The following is an 18130-nucleotide window of genomic DNA, read 5'->3' as shown; positions in this document are numbered from 1 at the left end:
AGCCCAGACAGACTCCTGTTTGCTCACTGGCCCAACCCCAGGCAGAGGGTGGGTGGGGTTGAGGGGTAGCTGCAAGAGGTGTATTTGTGTGTCACGCAGACCTAATGACTGCTCAGAGGGTAGGCCAAGATGGTGCAAGTTTCCTGCAGGGGCTACTGCATTTGGGGTAAATGGTACACGCTCAGAAAAGAAACCCCTGCCTGAAGAGGAGAGCTCTCTGGAGCCCCGCCCCCTTCCCCACTCTAACTTTCTCTCTTCGGAGGCAGGGCTCTGTTCCTCCTCCGGCTGCCTGGGGAATCTCTTGCTTGGCCTGTCTTTCAAGGCGGAGACACATTTTGTCTCTAAATCTGAGAGGAGGGATAGGCTGTGGGAGAAAGCTAACCACCTTGGAGATTACTAGGACGTATGTTTCAAAAGTAGCCAGCTTAGAAAAGAACATGCCAGCGACTAGGGCAGTGCAGCCCTGCCTTCCGGCCTGGGCCAGTCCTTGGAGCCACAGTTTCTCAGATTTGGAGCGAAAGCCATCAGCGTACTGGATCGCTCACATAACCAAGGAAGGGAAGTAAAGCTAAGCATTTTGATAACAGCCGAAAGTATTATTGACTTGAGATTGACCTGAGAGAATTCTTTTTCTTTGCGTGTGGAAGCTGGCCAATGATATAACTAACACACAGCATCTTTTTTTTTAGTTGCTATTTTGAAAGTGAAAGTGGTTAATAAGGAGCTCATTTGTCATATACTTGGTAAAAATGGACCAAAGGTGCTAATTTGGGGCAATTTGTGATCTACTTTCTAGTCTTTTTTGATGTTAAAGGAAGACAAAATTTGTCTTAAGGTTAAAAAAACCCCAGAACGACCATAGGGAGCTAATTGATTGCAGGCACCTGATTACTGAGGGTGATTATTTAGTTATGACTGCACTAAAAGGAGCAGGCGTGATTACCACCTCACCCTCCCTACTGAGGGCTAAGCAAAAAAAAAAAAGAGAGAGAAGAAAAAAAAAAAAGAAAACAGGGTTGACTGGGGCCACCTTACCGGTCAGGCAGTGGAAGCCTCTAGACCAACGCTGTCCAATATGGTAGCCAGTAGCCACGTGCGGCTGTCGCGCACTGACATGTGGCTAGGGCAGCGAGAGGTGCTGCTGTGTGTGCACTGCACTTCCAAGACAGAAACAAAGAGTCAAGTATCGCAATCATTTGAAAGTATTGACTCCACACTGAAAGAACCTATTGCACATGCGGCATTACATTGAGTGCACCGGGTCCATGAGTTGCACCTGTTCCTCTTCGCTAGTTAATGCGACCACCAGAGCACTGCAGCTCGCAGTTCGGCAGCGCGGGCCTGGGCGCGGAGGGCAAGGGGCCCAGGCGGCTGCGTGGGCGGTGCGCGCTGCGGGTGGCCGAGGGGTGGTGGCGGCGCCCGGACCCGCCGGGTTGGTGCTGCTTTGGGCAGGTCCCCTTCCTCCCCCGCGCGGGCGTCTAACGTGTCGCCTGTCCCCGCAGCGCCCGCCGCCGCCGCCGCGCGCAGGTTTGGCGAGGACACCGCGCCGCCGCCACCGCCGCCGCCACCGCCGCCGCCGAGCTTCCCGAGCTGCGGCCACTACCGCGAGGAGTCCGCGCTGGGCCCGGCCAAGGCCGCCCGCCAGGCCGCCCGGGACGGGGCGCGGCTGGCGCTGGCCCGCGCGGCTCTTCCGAGTGCTGCGCGCCGCCGGCCCCCGAGCCCCGGCGCGCCTGCGCAGCTGCCCTTCGTGCTGCTCACTCACCAGCGGTGCTGGCCCGGCGCGGGCCGCGAGGCCGCTGCGCCCGGCGCGCCCGCCCTCGCCTGCGGCCCCGGTGCCCCTGAGGCGGCGGCCGGCGCGCTGCGGCCCCGGCCCCCCGGCCCCGCCGCCGCCTCGCCGCCCGGCGCGCCGCTGCCGCACTACCTGGGCGCCTCGGTCATCATCACCAACGGCAGGTGACCTCGCGCGGGGCTGCCCGCAGGGAGAAGCCATAGGCCAGGCCTCGGGCTCCTGTTCTCCAGAGCGCAGCCGAATGACGGGGGGCGAGCTGTATATGCACGGTTTAAATTAATTTATACAGAGACGACTATTTTAATAGAACTCCGCGGCCGACGTCTAGATTTTTACGTAGATCCCACAAACGCCAGTGCAGGGGACTGCGGTGCGGCCCGAGGCGGGGGGAGGAAGGCCCGCCGGACCTTCGTTCTCCAAGATCCAGGTTCCGAAGGGGCAGAGCGGAGCGCCCCCCGCGTCCCACGTGTGACCTCAAACTACCCCGTCTTGGGGGCGGACTTGGGTTCCTCACCTTGACATCAGGCTCGCGCGCCTCGCCTCGCCCCCGATGCTCAGTAGCGGTCCCCCCGGGGGACTGAAGGAGCTCCCACCCCCACTGTAGAGGGGAGAGCGCACCCTGATACGGGCAGGCAAGCCGGGCGGGAGACCCCCTGGAAGGAGGAGGCCTCCAGAATTCGGAGTCTTGGAGTCGAAGGCGGGCTGTGATGACTTAAGTCCCACGCATCGGCAACAGCTCTGACCGCTTTACAAGTCATTCACGAGTCTCATTAAAAGTTGTTGTCGTGTTCATTTAAGCCTTTTCTCAGTAGGAACATCAGCAAGCCGAGACCAAGGGAGTGAACGCACACGGGTGTGACTCACAAGCACATTCGTGAGCTTTTACTTCCTAACCCCTATGAACTCTTGATACCACCAAGAATAGCACCTTCAGAATATATGGAATAGGCATTAAATGCAAAAATAAAGCCAGATATTTTCTGAGAATGACAAGTGGATGACGAGGTGCCCAAGGCGACTGGCTACCCCTGTCACGTTTGCTTAGGGGGCAACATCCCTCTGGCCCACACAGACCTGTAATTCCCTAAGCTCGTGTTTGCTACAAGTCATGCTAATAAAGTTAGTTACATTGCATGTGCAATATGGAAATTGTCAATGCACTGCGCCCCTGTGGAAGAACGCTCGAGAGGAATGGTATAAAAATGTATACATTTCCTTCAGCATTTCCTGCATTTCCTGCATAGCAAGAAAACCCCGTGAACATGTCCTGTATGTAACAGGTGAACAGAAATCCTTTTATAAGGCACCAGCAGTGTTTTAAAAATAAACTTCCATTCATTTTTGTCTTACTTTTATATTTTTGCTTCAAGATTTCACCATTTAAAAATCCTACCATGGCTCTGAAACGGATTGATGCATCGAACCACCGTCTTTCAATTTGCTCCACACTATAAACACTCCCTCATTTCCTTTTTTCAAAAATGGTTTTCTTTCAGGAAACTCTGCGCCTGAGTGGAAAGAGTTTTCACAAATGTCTTTAACTCATTCTTCTAGAATCAAAGCTCACCTATATATAATTGTTTGCAACATGTGAAATGATTGCTTGCCAGCCTAGTGTCACACTGAGGGTCTGCCTCATTCTTAGCAGGGCGTCAGTAGCCTTATGGTAGGGGTGACATTTGCAAATTTAGGAACATGCGTGGTGCAGCAAAGGGACTGAGTCAAAGAATCAAACGCACGCACCTCTACGCGACACTTAGCTATACCTCATTAGCAGCTCTTCATACACACAGAAAACAAGCCTGGGGTATTATTTTTTTATGCTCACAAGTCTCGTCATTAAACCGGGATTCCTGAAAGGTGGGGCTTTGATGAGCAGGCGATATCACCTGACATTTTTTCAATAAAGTACCACAAAATGCGTTTGTGTCTACCTTGTTATTCATCATCGGGGGCTGTGTTCGTTAGTAAATACAAACCACGAAGGCTTTCAAGCAGTTTAAGATCAAAGGTTACTGTGAAAAAATAAGACCATGATAGATTTGCAAATGATAACGTAAATAGTCTTAACAACGAGTGTGTATGTACTTGAAAAATAAAATGTGTACTAGGGAAAACTTCCTTGTCTAAACAAACATTGGGGTTTTCATAGCCTAGAACATGAAGGAAGATTCCTATGCAAGCCAGCTTCCAGGAGGCCGGCAGCTCAGTGCAAAGTTAACAGGAGTTACCATGGCAACCTAATATTGTTACCTCCATCTTTAAGAGTCTGCACATTTAAGCTGGGGATATCATTTCTTGACTTCTGTGAGGCTCCGGCAGGGGAAGAGGAAGCATTTTAATAAATATGACTCTCTTTCACAAAAAAAAAAAAAAGAAAAGAAAAAAGAAAAAAAAGAAAAGAAAAGAAAAAAAAAATTGTAGTGGGTCCTAACACGTTGACAAAAATGCCGGATCAAACGGATTTGAGAAATAAACCCGGTTCAAGACTGGCCGGGCTCTCCAAGGGGCCTCCCAGGGAAAGGAATTCTTTTATGTTCATGGAAGCCCTTTCTAGAAAAGCCGTTCCATTCATACCTTTGTAGAGAAGGGACCAGGGTGTGAAGAAGGCTGCTCTGAGGAAATCTGCAAGAGCTGGGTATTTTGCACCCCCTTGCCCCCCCACCCCTTTGTCCTTTTTAAAGTCCTATGGCCAAGCCTTCCCCCTTGGACCCAAGGGGGGAGAAGTTTATACAGTCAATGAATCCTATACAAAGTCTACCCGAAGTTGTAATTTATTGTAACTGTAAGACAGTTAAGGTAGACTGTGGGGGCTGCTACAGATAAAATGGGATAAAAAGAACATTTTCCAATAAATGCCAGAAAACTATAGTAGTTTAAAATCTTAGTGAATCATAGCCTTCGGGTTATCGAAGATGCATTAGTCAAGCTGTTCCTAAACTTAAGTATGATATATAAGGTTAAAATCTTGGGGAAAAACCTCAAAAGTCAAGCAGTTCTTACAAAAGTAAGAACAATTCTACAAGAACAAAATCTGTTCTAGTAAATTTGTTGTTACATTAAATTTATTTTTCAATTTAAAAATTTATATTAAATGGTTATATTAAATTTATTTCTCACCTCAGTTAAAAGGGTTTTTTGTTTTTTGTTTTTTTTTACTTTGGGTTTTGCTAACTTTCACTCTTTGGAGTAATAAGATTTCTCTTTTGTATGACACATAATACATTTGTCAAAAATAAATCAAAAACAACCAAAAAAGCACCCAACTTCTCAATACTTAGAAATACATACATTTTCCTTACTATGTAAAACTATTTATTTTGTAAAAATGTTTAAATATGAATAAAAATTCTGTAACCAAGAGTAGTTGCCTATTTTCAAAAATGAAATTTGCGGTCAAAATCACAAGGAGCCCAAACTGTACAGAAAATCTTGAAGTTTATTTTGGTAGACTTGCTTCTTACAGGCATTGGCTTAAAGTAATTACTTTTCTGAGACGATTCTTGGAAAAGGTACAAATGCGAAGGCTTACGCTTTTTAAAATTTCAGATGTGCATAGTCATAACCCAGGAGTAAGGATTCTCCGCGTGCTGCCTGTTAAGAGCAAGCAGACCTTCCCGAATGCAAGCCGAAAACGTCCCCTGCTGCATTCTGAAGCCGCTGGAGGAGGCTGGCTTCTCCCCCGCTTCCCAGGCTCCAGGACAGGGGCAACTACAGAGGCCACCCCCGCGGGGGTAGGTGAGGGGCCCGGGGTCTGGAGGCTGCATGCTCCCCCCACCTGGGCTTGTGCGCCCTCCCCCCCATCGGCCCACTTATTCCCACATCGGGCAAAGTCTGCAGGAGCGCCCCCCACCGACTGTTTCGGACCAGACACGAATCCTGCTACTTCGCCCAGGGTCAAGGGGCGCTGCTTCGGTAGGGGCCACCGGAAGGCCTTTTGGAAAAAAAATGTATACGAGGGGAAACTTCCTTGTGCACATTCAGGGGGCGCTTTCCCAGGGCTTCCCCTGAAATCTGCGGCCAGCCCGGAAGCGAGGAGGTCTTGCTTTTTTTTTTTTTTTTTTTTTTGACATAACCAGGAAGAGGCTCGCGGCGCGGCCTCTGAACTTGCGAGCAAATCCAGGCCCTGGAAGCGCATGCCAATCCTGAGTTCAGCTGCCGTGTTTTAAAGATTATGAAGAACATGCAACGTTTCTGTTAAGACTTTAAAGCTCCTCGAGATCCGAGATTGCCAGGCGCGCAAAGGCCCCCGAGCCATGAGGGTAGAGCGGCAGGCAGGTAATTTCCCCAACGCGAACAGCTCTAAGGAAGATGCTTTCATTCAGCTCTTCTAGATGAAGCCGAATTTCAAAAGTCTTTGGTTCGTAGGAGGCAAGATCGGGTTTACGGAAAACGTAGCATCTGCTTCAAGTCTATTTTGTGTCCCCCAAGACAACTGTGCGGCAGCACAAGCAAGAAACAGTCTTGAAAGCACAGAGGCCAAGCGGCATGCCCGGATCATCTCCATCTGCACTGACACGGCCACACGTCATTAGTTTTAATTTACAGAAAGGAAATTAAATGATAACATTTCCCCCCCAAAAGCAGAACTGTCTAGAATGGGACTTCAGCTTAAAACAAAACATTGCATGTTTTTCATTAAAGAACCCCCCAAAGAAATTCAAACAGTAACAATGGCAGCTCTGAGAGATGACTTGCCTTATGTTACAAACTTTGAGAAATGAAACTTGCAACATTAGCCTGGAGATCTTTCCTCCTGATGATATTTTGCAGATGCCTTCTCTCCAGGGTGAGTCCATTTGGTGATTTTGGGGTGCTGTGGACTTTTATTGAAACTTGTCACTAGTTCCAAAAGAAGACTTGGACACATAGGAGAGAGCAATTTTTTTTTTTTTTTTTTTTGGAGAAAAGTAATTCTAACGGAAGCCTTATTTGCAAAAATTACTTCTTAAGTTCTTTTAAACTTCCATTTCCAAAAAGCACATATTGGGGTGGTGTACTAAACTAAACACGCTATTTCCCCCCTTCCTATGGCGCTGCCTGTGCCTGGCTAAAGGTAGGCAAATTTTATACTGAAAACCACGAGTTTCTGGAATTGGCCTGACTGGGGAAAGCTGGGTCAAGCTGGTGCTAGTGTTCAATGAGAGGATTCTGTTCAAAGCCGAGAGCTCCATCGAGTTTTCTTTCCACTAATTTCAGTTGGGACTGGCAGGAAGGGAAAAGAGTGGGCAAAAAATTAGCCTTTTAAGGCTGAAAAGGAACGTGTGTGATTCACAAGTTCAGAGACAGCAGTGACGTGGAGAAAGCACGGAGTGCATCTGGAGATCGCAAACGCGCGTCAAAAGGTTTCCTTTCTTTTGTTCTCCAGGGAGACTTTCAGGGCATCAGATCTTGAAGTCTTCTTTTTAAAGCTTCACACACACACACACACACACACACGCACACACACGCGCACACACACGCGCACACACACACACGCACGCGCACACGCACGCGCGCACACACACGCACACGCGCACACACACACACACACACACACCCTCTTAAATGACGGTGGTTCTGTATCAGCTGCATTTTGTTCTTGGCAATTTAGAGAAAGGGGGGCAAAAAAATTATGACTTAACAAATAAAATGCCATGTACTGCTACATTCTGTGCACCAAAGGGTCTTTCAGGAATGCTCCAGATTTCAAAGCGAGCCCACCACGGGCTTAGAAGCTCCAAATCCTCCCTCGTGTGTGGTATATGCCTGAGTCTTCGTCTCCAGCTGTTAGGGCCCAATCATCCACCCCACACGCACACGAGGACTAATCAACGCCTTAAGGATCTTGAACTTGATCCCGTCCCTTCAGAATCTGCCATGAGTTCACTTAGGAAAAGAGAGCTCATAAATTAATGTCGAAGTAAGTAACCGATCTCCTCTACAAGGTCACTGCAACCACACCAGGGACACCCTCAAACCACCGGGCCCAGACTTAACGCTCACGAGTCTACCATCTCTTTTCTTATTAGCAAACAAACAGAACAACGACCAAGTGCCAATGCATGTTCCTCTAAGAAAACGCCTCCCCGAATGCTCATAAACGGGGTCACCAAACCTCTACCTCATGGCCAGCCTGGGCCTGGAAGCTTTTTTTTTATCTGTTTTTTAATAGTCTGGGAGTGAAGGTCTCCGCTACCAGGGAAACATCTGAATTATTCCATTGCTGTTTTCCAAAATAAAAACTTTTTTTTTTTTTGGCCAATCAACACACATCCGAGCCCAAGAGGGGAGAAGGATTTCACACCTGTGGCGGTGTTTCACCTGAACTAAATCTTCCGCTTGTCATCCCTCCACCCCAGAACGTCTGCAAACGCCAAGAAAAATGGCAGCAGACAGAACAACATGAAGGAATTCAGCAGATGAACGGGAGGGAGGCCACCTTCGCCTACAGCTCTAAATCCATTTTCCAGATCCTCGGGCGAGGAAAGGCGGCAGGAATGAACTGGAATGCTGGCTGCGGTGGCCCTCCCGCTGTCCGGCGGCCCCAGGCAGGCCGCACGCAGGTCCCAGGCCCTGCTACTGCTGTTTGGGGACGATCAGGTTTCTCAGCATGTCGAAGGAGTTGCCGTCGGGATGCACGGTCACCACCTTGCCGTCCTCCTGCTGGACCTGAAGGAACCCGGAGTCATCCAGGCCGACTAGCCACACCTCTGGCCCCTCGAGGCTTCCCAGGCGGACCCGTTGGCCGCTGTACGGGAAGAAGAGCAGAAGGTCGGTGGGAAAGGTAATGCAGTGTCTGGGGACAGGTTGCTAAGGACTCACCCCTCTGGCAGGGGAGGGGTGGGCGAGATCAAATGCTCTGACTTTCACTGGTCCCGCAGGAACTGTTTTGCTAACTACTAGAAGAATCGGGGTGATGGAAATTCCAACAGGGAGCGTGGCCTTTCTCCTAACTCCGATCACCCGGATGAGGATTTGCCCCACTTCCCCGCCCTGTGGCACTCTGAAGAACCACTGTGCCATTCTAGGGGTTTGGGCTGAGACTGCGGGGGAAGAAGCTGCGTTGGAAAGCGGATTTTCTACAACGAAGCTGGGTACCATCAAAGTCAAGTTAAACCCACTCTAAAGCTGCTTCTTTTAATATTTTCCAAATGTATCTGTTGAGTTACATCCTTGTTAAATAGCTTTTAAAATACAGGGTCCACCCCTGCCCCCCCAGCCACGCATTTTTATTTGGAAGGATTTTAAACCTACAGAAAAGTTGAATAGGACAACGACCCCCAGAATCCCCCTTCACTTATCTTCACACCAACTGATAACGTTTTCCATACTCGCTCTTTCTCTTCATGCACACACGCATGCCTTTCTGCTGGCATTTAAAAATAGGCGTCGTGACACTTTATACTTAAATACTTCAGCATGCACCTCCTAAGAACAGTCTCCCACAAAACCCGAATACCATTACCACCCTCAGGAAATCTCATCTCCATATAATAACATCTAGTATACAGTTCATGTTTAAATTTCCCCATTGTCCCATTAATATCGTCTGTGGCCATTTCCTCCCATCCAGGATCTAATTATGAATCCCATTTTGCATTTAGTTGTCATGCCTCTTTAATCTCAAACAAATCTCCGACCTTCTTTTTATTTTGGGTTTGAACACAAGGACGCTTCTGAGGCGGTTGAGGCCTGTTGGTGTTCACCGTGCTGCGGGCGCACGTGTTACGACGCGAACGTTCAGCCAGCCTCCGAGTTCCTGATTTAGGAGGCCCAGGGTGCAGCCTGAGCCTGCGCATTTCTCACGAGTTCCCAGGTGAGGGTGCTACCGCCCCCTGGGGGATCTCACTTTGAAAACTGTTGTTATCTAGAATGTTCTACAATTTAACGTGTGTCTGTTTCCTGATGTTAGGGTCTGCTTAAACACGCTGGAAAACTCTCGGGTGAGGTTGTGTCCTTCCCACAGCATCCCACCAGCAGGCACCGGATGCCGGTTCCTCCTGGTGTTGCTGATGGTAACTTGCTCAATGTGGTGGACACCAGTTTTCTCCATCAGAAAGGCAAAAAAATAATTATCTAGGGGCACCTAAGTGGTGAGGTCGGTTAAGCGTCCAACTCTTGGTGTCAGCTCAGGTCGTAATGTCGGGGTCGTGGGATCGAGCCCCGCACTGAGCTCCGTGCGAGGTGCAGTCTGCCTGAGGGCCCCTCTCCCCCTGCACCTCCCCCTGCTCACGCGCTCTAAAATAAATAAATCTTTTTAAAAAGGCAATTATCTAGACCTGTGCTTAGTCTCTTGTTTTAAGATACTGAACTACTCACTTAATAAAGACATTTTAAAAGCATGACGACGGGCCAGCACTGACCTGTGGACCCAATACTTATAATAAAGGGGAAGAACGCCATTGGGCCCTTTGTCCTGAAATGTGTCGATCAGTTTCTCCAGCACCGTCACAGTTCTGGCGATGAGACTGTCGGTTCTTAAGGGCTTCAGCTCTGTCCTGTGTTGCTTATTGTATTCTGCGACAAGATCATTGATGCATATGGTAGGGTTACTGTTACTCACGTTAAATCCACAGCCTGCACAAAAACAGTTGAAAAACATGAGCGGCTCAACCTACTGATTGCATCGCACGTTCCTCCCAACCACCTGGAAGGAGTTACAGCCTTTATCCCCGACTCCCTGCTTCCTTTCCCTCGTTTCAAATTTATCATCTCTGGCCACTTAAAGAATGACTTATCGGGGCGCCTGGGTGGCACAGTTAGCTGAGCGTCTGACTCTTGGTTTCAGCTCAGGCTGTGGTCTCAGGGCCGTGAGATCGAGCCCCACGTGGGGCTCTACATTCAGCACAGAGTCTGCTTAACATTCTTTCTCCTTCTCCCTATGCCCCTACTCCCCACGCACTCTCTCTCTCTCTCTCTCTCTCAAATAAATAAGTAATCTTTAAAAAAATCAACGACTTATGTCTTTGGGACTATCTGCCTTCCAAACGTCCCTTTATTATCCTTGCTCAAGCTACGACCACCCCAACCTTGCTGTGGATCGGTTGGGGGAGAAAAACCAGCCAGATTCAATTCCATTAAACAGAAGCTATGACTGGGGCAAAGCTCCTTGGAGTGGCCTTGGAAACAATGCTTCACGTGGTCTCGCCAAGAACAGTCGCTCTGCACTGAGCCCATTGTGAAGGAAAGTCTCTTGTTTCTTTTCCGACTTGAATAACAAAACACATGGCTGAAAATAAAGAATTTCACTCAGGTCTTAAGGAGTAAACTCTGGATTCAGAGATTTCAAACCTTGGTCATGGCATAACCCCAGAACACATCTTTTAATACGTTGTCCTTGGAAGTCTTTGGTGCTAGGGTTACGCTGTTGGCAAGGGGCCGACCCGTGTTCCGTGGCTCTTTTATGGGCTCCTAACCCAGGGCTTCAGGAGAGGGAGTGACCAGCAATGGCGTTTGAGCCCGCTTGTCTCTGCTGTTACTTAATACCATCATCCTCTCTGGGAGAGTTAGAGTCTTCAAGAAGCCAAACCTCAGTTTTCAACAGGGCCCCGAATCAACCTCAAAGAGGTCTTCAATAAGGAATGAAATACTGCAAGAACTAAGCAGTGAGACGCTCTTGTTTTCAGTGCCTCTGAGAAAAAAATTCCCCAAATACTCGCCTCAGATAGAAAGATGACATTTACAATAACAGTATTCTTTGGTAAGCGTTCTGAGCCATTTTCAGTGTGAAGGGAAGGATTGATAGGCCTCAGATTTTTTTTTTTAATATATTGGCTATTAAAATACAAAGCAATGTAAATTACATCTGGAAAAAAAAACAAGTAACTACAGCAACAGGGGAGAATCAACAACTGTTCGTTCCTCCGACAACACACACAGTACGGAGCGTAAGTATTCAATCAAGTGCATATGGTGTTGAAAAATCTCCCCTATATTCAGAAAATTCAAAGTCCTGGGGAACAGAGCAGCACTGACCACTGCCAACTCAGGCTACGTCTTTGCAAGGACCAGAGAGCACCCCTGTTGGGGACCCTGATTCTTTCCCCAAAGACACCCCCTTTCCCCCATCACCTCCTGGGGCCTTAAGAATTTAATAAAAGCCATGAATTCTCCCTACAGGAACATGTTTCCTTTCCCCCACACTGACAGAAGCCATGCCTGGACCTCCTCGATATCTCGGGGCCCGACTTCAGAATATCTGCATCTAGTCTAGTGGACACATTTAAAAATGGGAAGCAGAGCTTGGAGGCTGGGAAGCAGAGCTTGGAGGCTAGGAAGCAGTTGGTTCAGAATAATATTGCCAGTTGGTGACAGAGCTGGAAACTTAAGCTTTGCACTTTTTGGCTGGGATTTCGGACACATCATCACACGTTTTCTGCCCATTCCTCATTTCTGAACACTAAGTTCTCCTGGACATCAGGGAGGAGCTGATCCTCGGATGAGCAGAGCCTAAGAACTTCTGAAACGCTTTCTGAATCTGTCTCCTTGCCTGCTATGGATGTGCTGAGGGGAAATGGGATTCTGCACCCTACCTTGACCAGCCTGGAGCTTCTTCTGAAGGTCAAAAAACCCCACAAAAACAAAAAAACAAAAACCAAAAACCACGCAACTTTTCCTAGGCCTGGGAAGGTCCAATTAAGAATGCAAGAGCACCAGGAGACTCATCTTTGAGATTAACTTTTTTTTCTTATTACAAAATGGCAAAATGACATGTTAAATGTTTATTTTCACCATTTCTAATTCAACAAGAAGCCGGCGTGTGGAGAGGTGCAACAAAAAACCTGTCTGATGTGGTACCGATCTGGCGGTTTCCATGGCCATAGACAGGAACGCTGAACCTCTGGAGAGGCTTTCAACCAATCTGGCCTGTTTTGCATACATATTGTGCTCTGTAACTCAAGGCTCAAAGAAAAAGTAATCCCATATGATAATCCACTCCCCTCAAGGTAGCCATGTAGAAACCATTTTTATTTTTGTTTTTATTCATCTAAAAATGTGGAGGAAAGACTTTCACAACTCACCGATGAGTATATAAAATGTTTCTCCCAAAAGTGTTGAGTTAACCAGAACTCCACCAAGCTTCATGAGGTCACTGTAATAAATATCGTTGGGCCACTTCACTCGTAGGTTGATATCCTAAAGGAAAACCTGCACGTTAGTCAAGCAATCGCGGGACACAAAGGGGCCGGGAGAGGTTGTCCAGCTCAAAGGAAGATGAGCGGGATACTCAGAAGAGCCTGATGTGGGGCTCGATCCCAGATCGCCGGGATCACGCCCTGAGCCGAAGGCAGACGCTTAACCTCTGTGCCACCCAGGCGCCCCTAAATTTTAAATTTTTAAAAAAGACTTTATTTGTCAGAGAGAGAGCGAGCACAAGCAGGGGGAGCGGCAAGCAGAGGGAGAGGGAGAAGCAGACTCCCTGCCCAGCAGGGAGCCCGATGCGGAACTCGATCCCAGGACCCTGGGATCATGACCTGAGCCGAAGGCAGACACTTCACAGACTGAGCCACTCAGGAGTCCCGACATAAATTTTAAATTTTAAATTATTTTCCTAAGACTAATGAACCTACTGCTAGGGTTAAAAATATTTCACCCCACAACAGAACTTTATCTTCTCAGCTGCCTCCTATGAGGCAAAATGTCTAGCGCAGGGGCTGCGGGCTGACCTGAGAAGGTGTGTGATGGCCTGACGAGCCCAGGCCCTTTGGATACAGAGAGCAAGGATGCTGAACGCTGGTAATAAACATCACAGTTCAGCGTGCGTGCCCGGGACTCCACGTGACTGGGGAAACACATACCCCAGTCCTACACACGGTGACCATAGGGACATGACCACGTCGGAGGGGAGGACCCTTGTCCTGTTAAACACGAGGACAGGCCCGTTTGAAAGTCATGATCTTAGCCTCTCACTCAGGAATTAATACTATAATTGTGCTCAGCCTGACGCAAGAACTGTAGGTGGGAGGGAGGCTGGGGAGGAACCCCCTTTTTATATTCACATGAAATTCATCCAGGAAAACTGAATTAATCGCCCTCTTCCTTGTCTCCTTACTGACTGACACTGATGGTAATGATGAAGCAGGCACCTCTGTCCCTACAGCGGGGAGCAGACCCACCCCCCACCCCCCCACCCCCCCACCGCCCCGTTGAAGCTGGGCAGCCACAGGAGGGGAGCTCCGTGCTAAATGTAGACCAGGAATGAGAGGGTTGTTGAGGTCCATCCACTAAGACTTTTCACCAGAAGACACAGCAGTGGTACATCAGTCCATTGTGCCTCAGTTAAAGGGAAAAAAAAACCCCAGAGGCTTGCCCTAAGATGCCTGAGCAATCCGACAGCAGCACAGAAAGGGAATTCTGGGAAATAAACCCACCCCGGCGAGCCTGGAGCCACGCTAAGAGCTGGCGGTGCTTTTTAGACACCAGGAGCACTCTGCCGCAGCCACTCCACGCGCAGCGGTCCCTCGGACACATGCACACACCGACCCCCACTGAGATCTGCACGCGGGGCGGGGCTTGCAGGGTGAGCGGACCGCACATACCTGGTACTCAGGGATGGACCTCACCGCCTCCACCACGGCCAGGGACATCAGATGCTGGACGAAGGGGATCCTCTGTCCCAGCTGGGATCTCAGTGGGATGGAAATGAGCAGGGTGAACAGAGCGCATCCCATGGGGCTCAGCCAAGCATTCGCTCCTCGCCCTGGAACACACAGGCCCGTCAGGAAACAGTCGGATGGATGCACACGGTGCCCGAAAATGGGCCCAGGACTCAGAGCCACACGTACGATCAACCCGCGCTGACGAAGGCGCTTGGGGGTTCTGGGGTTAACTCAAGAACAGAGAAGCGTTTTAAAGTCTGACGCTGTGTTGCGAACGAGTTTCTGGTAAGTAGCAGAGTGTTCTGCCTCAGTGAGCAGATCATTTGTGCTTTGATGATTCCACGTCCTACAGTGTCTGAACACGACTGTCAGCTTAATTGTCACCATCTGGTAATGCAGGCAAAGACAGAGACAGTGGGGAAACCGGGCCAGGTCTGTCCTGGTTTAGGAGAGGTCCCAGATGTCACATTTTAGAAGTGACCCATATTGTGGTGATGGTCTCACAACCCTATGAATACATTAAAAACCCCAGAATTGTATACTTTAATTGGGGGAACTATATCGTCTGTGAATTATATCTCAGTGTTATATGGAGGAAAAAAATGGCAGTGGACTTTAAAAAGTAATCCCTGATATTAACGCTCGGAGTTATTTTTCCTAAAATAGAAGTCAAGAAAATAAAATGCTCAAAATGAGAGGTATAATCCAAGTTCTTCAATGTTCTTTTCTTTTTAACCACTGTATTGAGTCCCACCCCCCAGCTTTGGATAAAATGAATTTTCTCTTTGAGTTATGTTCAAAAGACGTGTTCAAAGGAAAGAAGTGGAAAACAGTGGATTTCTTATTTCGTTGCTCCTTCTGAGAAAGGCATAAGAGCCTCTGAGAGTTAAAAGCACGTTTGGGTTGGCCTGGCACAGGCGGGGGCGGGGGCCAAGTGCCTCCGGCAGGACCACTGAGCACAGAGTCTGCTTGCGGTTGGACCCCAAGCGGATTCTGGGAGGATGCAGGCTCCCGTTTCCGAGGGTCAGCAGGTGGTGGAAGCTCTGAGCACCCCTTGGCTTCTCTGTGGCCACTCTGTGAAGGGGCACTGACCATGGGTCACGGAATTTCCAGTGCGGCTGGGGTACGTGCTGGCAGATGAAAGGGCTCTCCACGGGACACTCAACAAGGACCCAGAAGGCACCTCCCAGAGAACCTTCGGGCAAATAAACGTCTCTATAACACAGTAACGATTCACACACTGCAATGCCTAGAATGTGTCAGAAAGAATTTACAAGATGTAGGTGACGGAATGTTAAAACCATCCCCAGCGAATGTCCAGTGATTAATAACCATCTCCATTCGAGAAAAAGCTTTAATTCTACCAAGACTCAGTCTTCTGATCAATTTCCCTCTGTCTTTCTCCATTTTCGGGGTGTGAAAACAAGCGCTCGCTCCTAACGCAAGTCTTCTCTGCGACCAGCACACGCAATCAATGGGCAATCTGGCCACAAGAGTCATAGATTTTAGAAAACAGAACAACAGAAAGGATAACAAAAGATGACTGACCTTTGCCCTGCGTTTGGCGGACTGCGATGGCTATTAACCCCATTTCCTGCGGGATCTCAAACATCAACCTGCAAACGGTGGGAAAGACTGGTCAGCCAGAACAGGAACATGACAGCACAGCCCACGGCTCAGACGAAAGGAGGACCCAGTTTGCCCTCATCTGCGGGAGTGTGGGGGGAAGAAAAAGGGCCATTTCCTGCGTTTTGAGGGATACTGACCCCATTCCCAGCGTCTGTAGTGGTAACGAAGGAGAAGAGATGAAGAAAACACCACTGAATCAAAAAAGGTTGGGGTGGGGGAAGCATGGATGCCCGCCTGAGCTGTTAGCTCACTTAAGACGTTGTTCAATTCTATTTCTTTGGAATATCCGATGGAGAAGTGCTTTCTTCCCCCTCTGATGCGGTGTCCCTTCTCCGAGTGGCAACTAGCAGTTCCTGACATTTGTTTCTACTTACGGTGCGTTTCTGTCCGAGCACTAGAACATAATCATAACAGAAGTTTCTGATTATTCAGAAAGTCAATATGGTGGCAATAAAGCCGTTTAAAAGATACACTATCCCCTGAGAACTAATTATGTTTTAACTATAGTAAATAAATCTACACCTTCTGAGAAGTCGGAGAACCTTGGATCATTTTAGACTTAAGTTCTGCTTTTAAAATGGTTTCATTGAAAAGAACGCAAACTTCCCTTTGGGGATAGGTAGAAAAGTGCCTTATATCTCCACCAAATGAGTCAACATTCACCTTTTTTTTTTCCCCTTCAGAAAAGGAAAGACGGAAAAAAATCCCTCACACCGAGAATTTCCTCCCAGCTACTCTCTACATATTTTAACTCCGTGTTAGGAAGGCTTTCCTCTGCATTTCCAGAAGTTGCTGACCAGGTACTGAGTGGGCATGGTTCATGGTAGGATTTATTAAACAGAGCAAAAATCAGGTTGGTCCACTGTCCGTGCAGCTGCTGGGGACTCTCTGAAATACTTTTGGGGGAGGGAAGAGGCGGGGGAGGGAGGATGGAGAGATGGTATTTGTAGGTCGCTTCCAATAACGGTTTCCAGGGTTCCACAGCACACCCCCCCCCCCCCACCGTGCCAAGGAGCAAGGGCCCTGAAGAAAGACCACTCTCCAGTAGTTCTTCAGCTGCTCTCGGGGCTCTGGGCAGGGGGCGGGACTCTACGAAGGGTAAGAGAAGGAACATACTTGAAAGCAGACAGCAACAACACAGCGCCTCCCTGTGCACCGCAGAGCTGGGCACTAGTGTGTGCAGCCCCGGGTCACACGCATCCCAGAAGAACCCTTCACTTGCTAACAGGAACCTGGCCACGTCGGGCGGGGGCCAGTGGGTCCGACAGGCAATAGGGCATTCCCAGCGAGCAGGCCGCCCGCCATCCGCGTGCCAAGCCCACTTCCATCGTACAAGAAGCACAGCTCCAGAAGTATTTCTCTTGGACACCATGAATAACCCATTGAGACTGTTCCTATACACTGTTGGGCTCCAAGAATAAAGCGTCCTTTTCTTGGGGTGGACCAGCGGAAAACAGAGAAGGAATCTTTGTCCACGAGGGGAGGTAACACTGTCTTCTTGGAGCCTCATGCTTTCCAGAAAGTTCCGGCAACCCCTCACCTGGGGTCTGAGGGCTGCGGGTGGCAGCTAACACACTTTTCTAGGGGAGAGGGCGGGGGATGATTTAGCACGTTGGGAGCAGATTGCAAAAGCTCTCTCGGTGGCAGGCCATCTAGGATGTTCTTTAAATAAACTTGTAGACAGTCATGTCTATAGCCAGTGATGGTGATGGTGGAATTAGGCGAGGGGGTGGGGGAGGTTTACAAACCAAACACAGACTTCTAGAACAAAGAGAAATGATTAAGGGAACATATGCACTCAACTGCTGGAGGTTTGGCAACAGTTAACAGGGCATATTGATGAGAAGACAGAGTTTGTGCAGCTGAAGGCCAAGAGGAAATTTCTGCAAGGAGGGGACAACGGGGGAGGGAGGTAGTGCTCAGTTGGAGACAAGCAGAGGCCGCCAGATTTATTTGCGCTATCTGAGATAACTCTGGGGGCCAAACCACACGGCTCATGGTCAACAAAGAGGCATTTATGAACTTCACGAATTTTGCATTTCTGAAAATGAAGTCGCTGGAGTTTGCTTTAGCAGAAAGGAGACACCATAAATGCCTTTCCATCCCGAGCTGATGATATTCTCACAAAAGG

At 48.8% G+C, this 18130-nt stretch overlaps 2 protein-coding genes across 3 annotated transcripts in view; one reads left to right on the top strand and one right to left on the bottom strand.

The window, feature by feature from the left end:
* SIM2 (SIM bHLH transcription factor 2) overlaps positions 1-1957 on the top strand; it is a 50628-nt gene extending 48671 nt beyond the window's left edge. The window contains exon 11 of the mRNA XM_040620977.1: positions 1503-1957. Coding sequence (XP_040476911.1) covers positions 1503-1957 — 455 coding nt within the window. The remainder of the gene's footprint in view (positions 1-1502) is intronic.
* Positions 1958-5208: 3251 nt separating this feature from the next.
* The window catches only part of HLCS (holocarboxylase synthetase), a 195410-nt gene continuing 182488 nt past the window's right edge, over positions 5209-18130 (bottom strand). For both annotated transcript variants that reach the window (XM_040620975.1, XM_040620976.1), the window contains exons 7-11: positions 15919-15986; positions 14311-14471; positions 12793-12907; positions 10135-10348; positions 5209-8519 (exon numbers count right to left, since the gene is read on the bottom strand). In XM_040620975.1, the coding sequence (XP_040476909.1) occupies positions 8348-8519; positions 10135-10348; positions 12793-12907; positions 14311-14471; positions 15919-15986 (730 nt within the window). In that variant the 3' untranslated portion in view covers positions 5209-8347. The remainder of the gene's footprint in view (positions 8520-10134; positions 10349-12792; positions 12908-14310; positions 14472-15918; positions 15987-18130) is intronic.

This window comes from Ursus maritimus, unplaced genomic scaffold (assembly GCF_017311325.1).
Source record: "Ursus maritimus isolate PB19 unplaced genomic scaffold, ASM1731132v1 scaffold_4, whole genome shotgun sequence".
In the NCBI taxonomy this organism is placed as follows: domain Eukaryota; kingdom Metazoa; phylum Chordata; class Mammalia; order Carnivora; family Ursidae; genus Ursus; species Ursus maritimus.
Note: the sequence above shows the minus strand (reverse complement) of the source record. Positions and strands in the feature narration are given on the sequence as shown.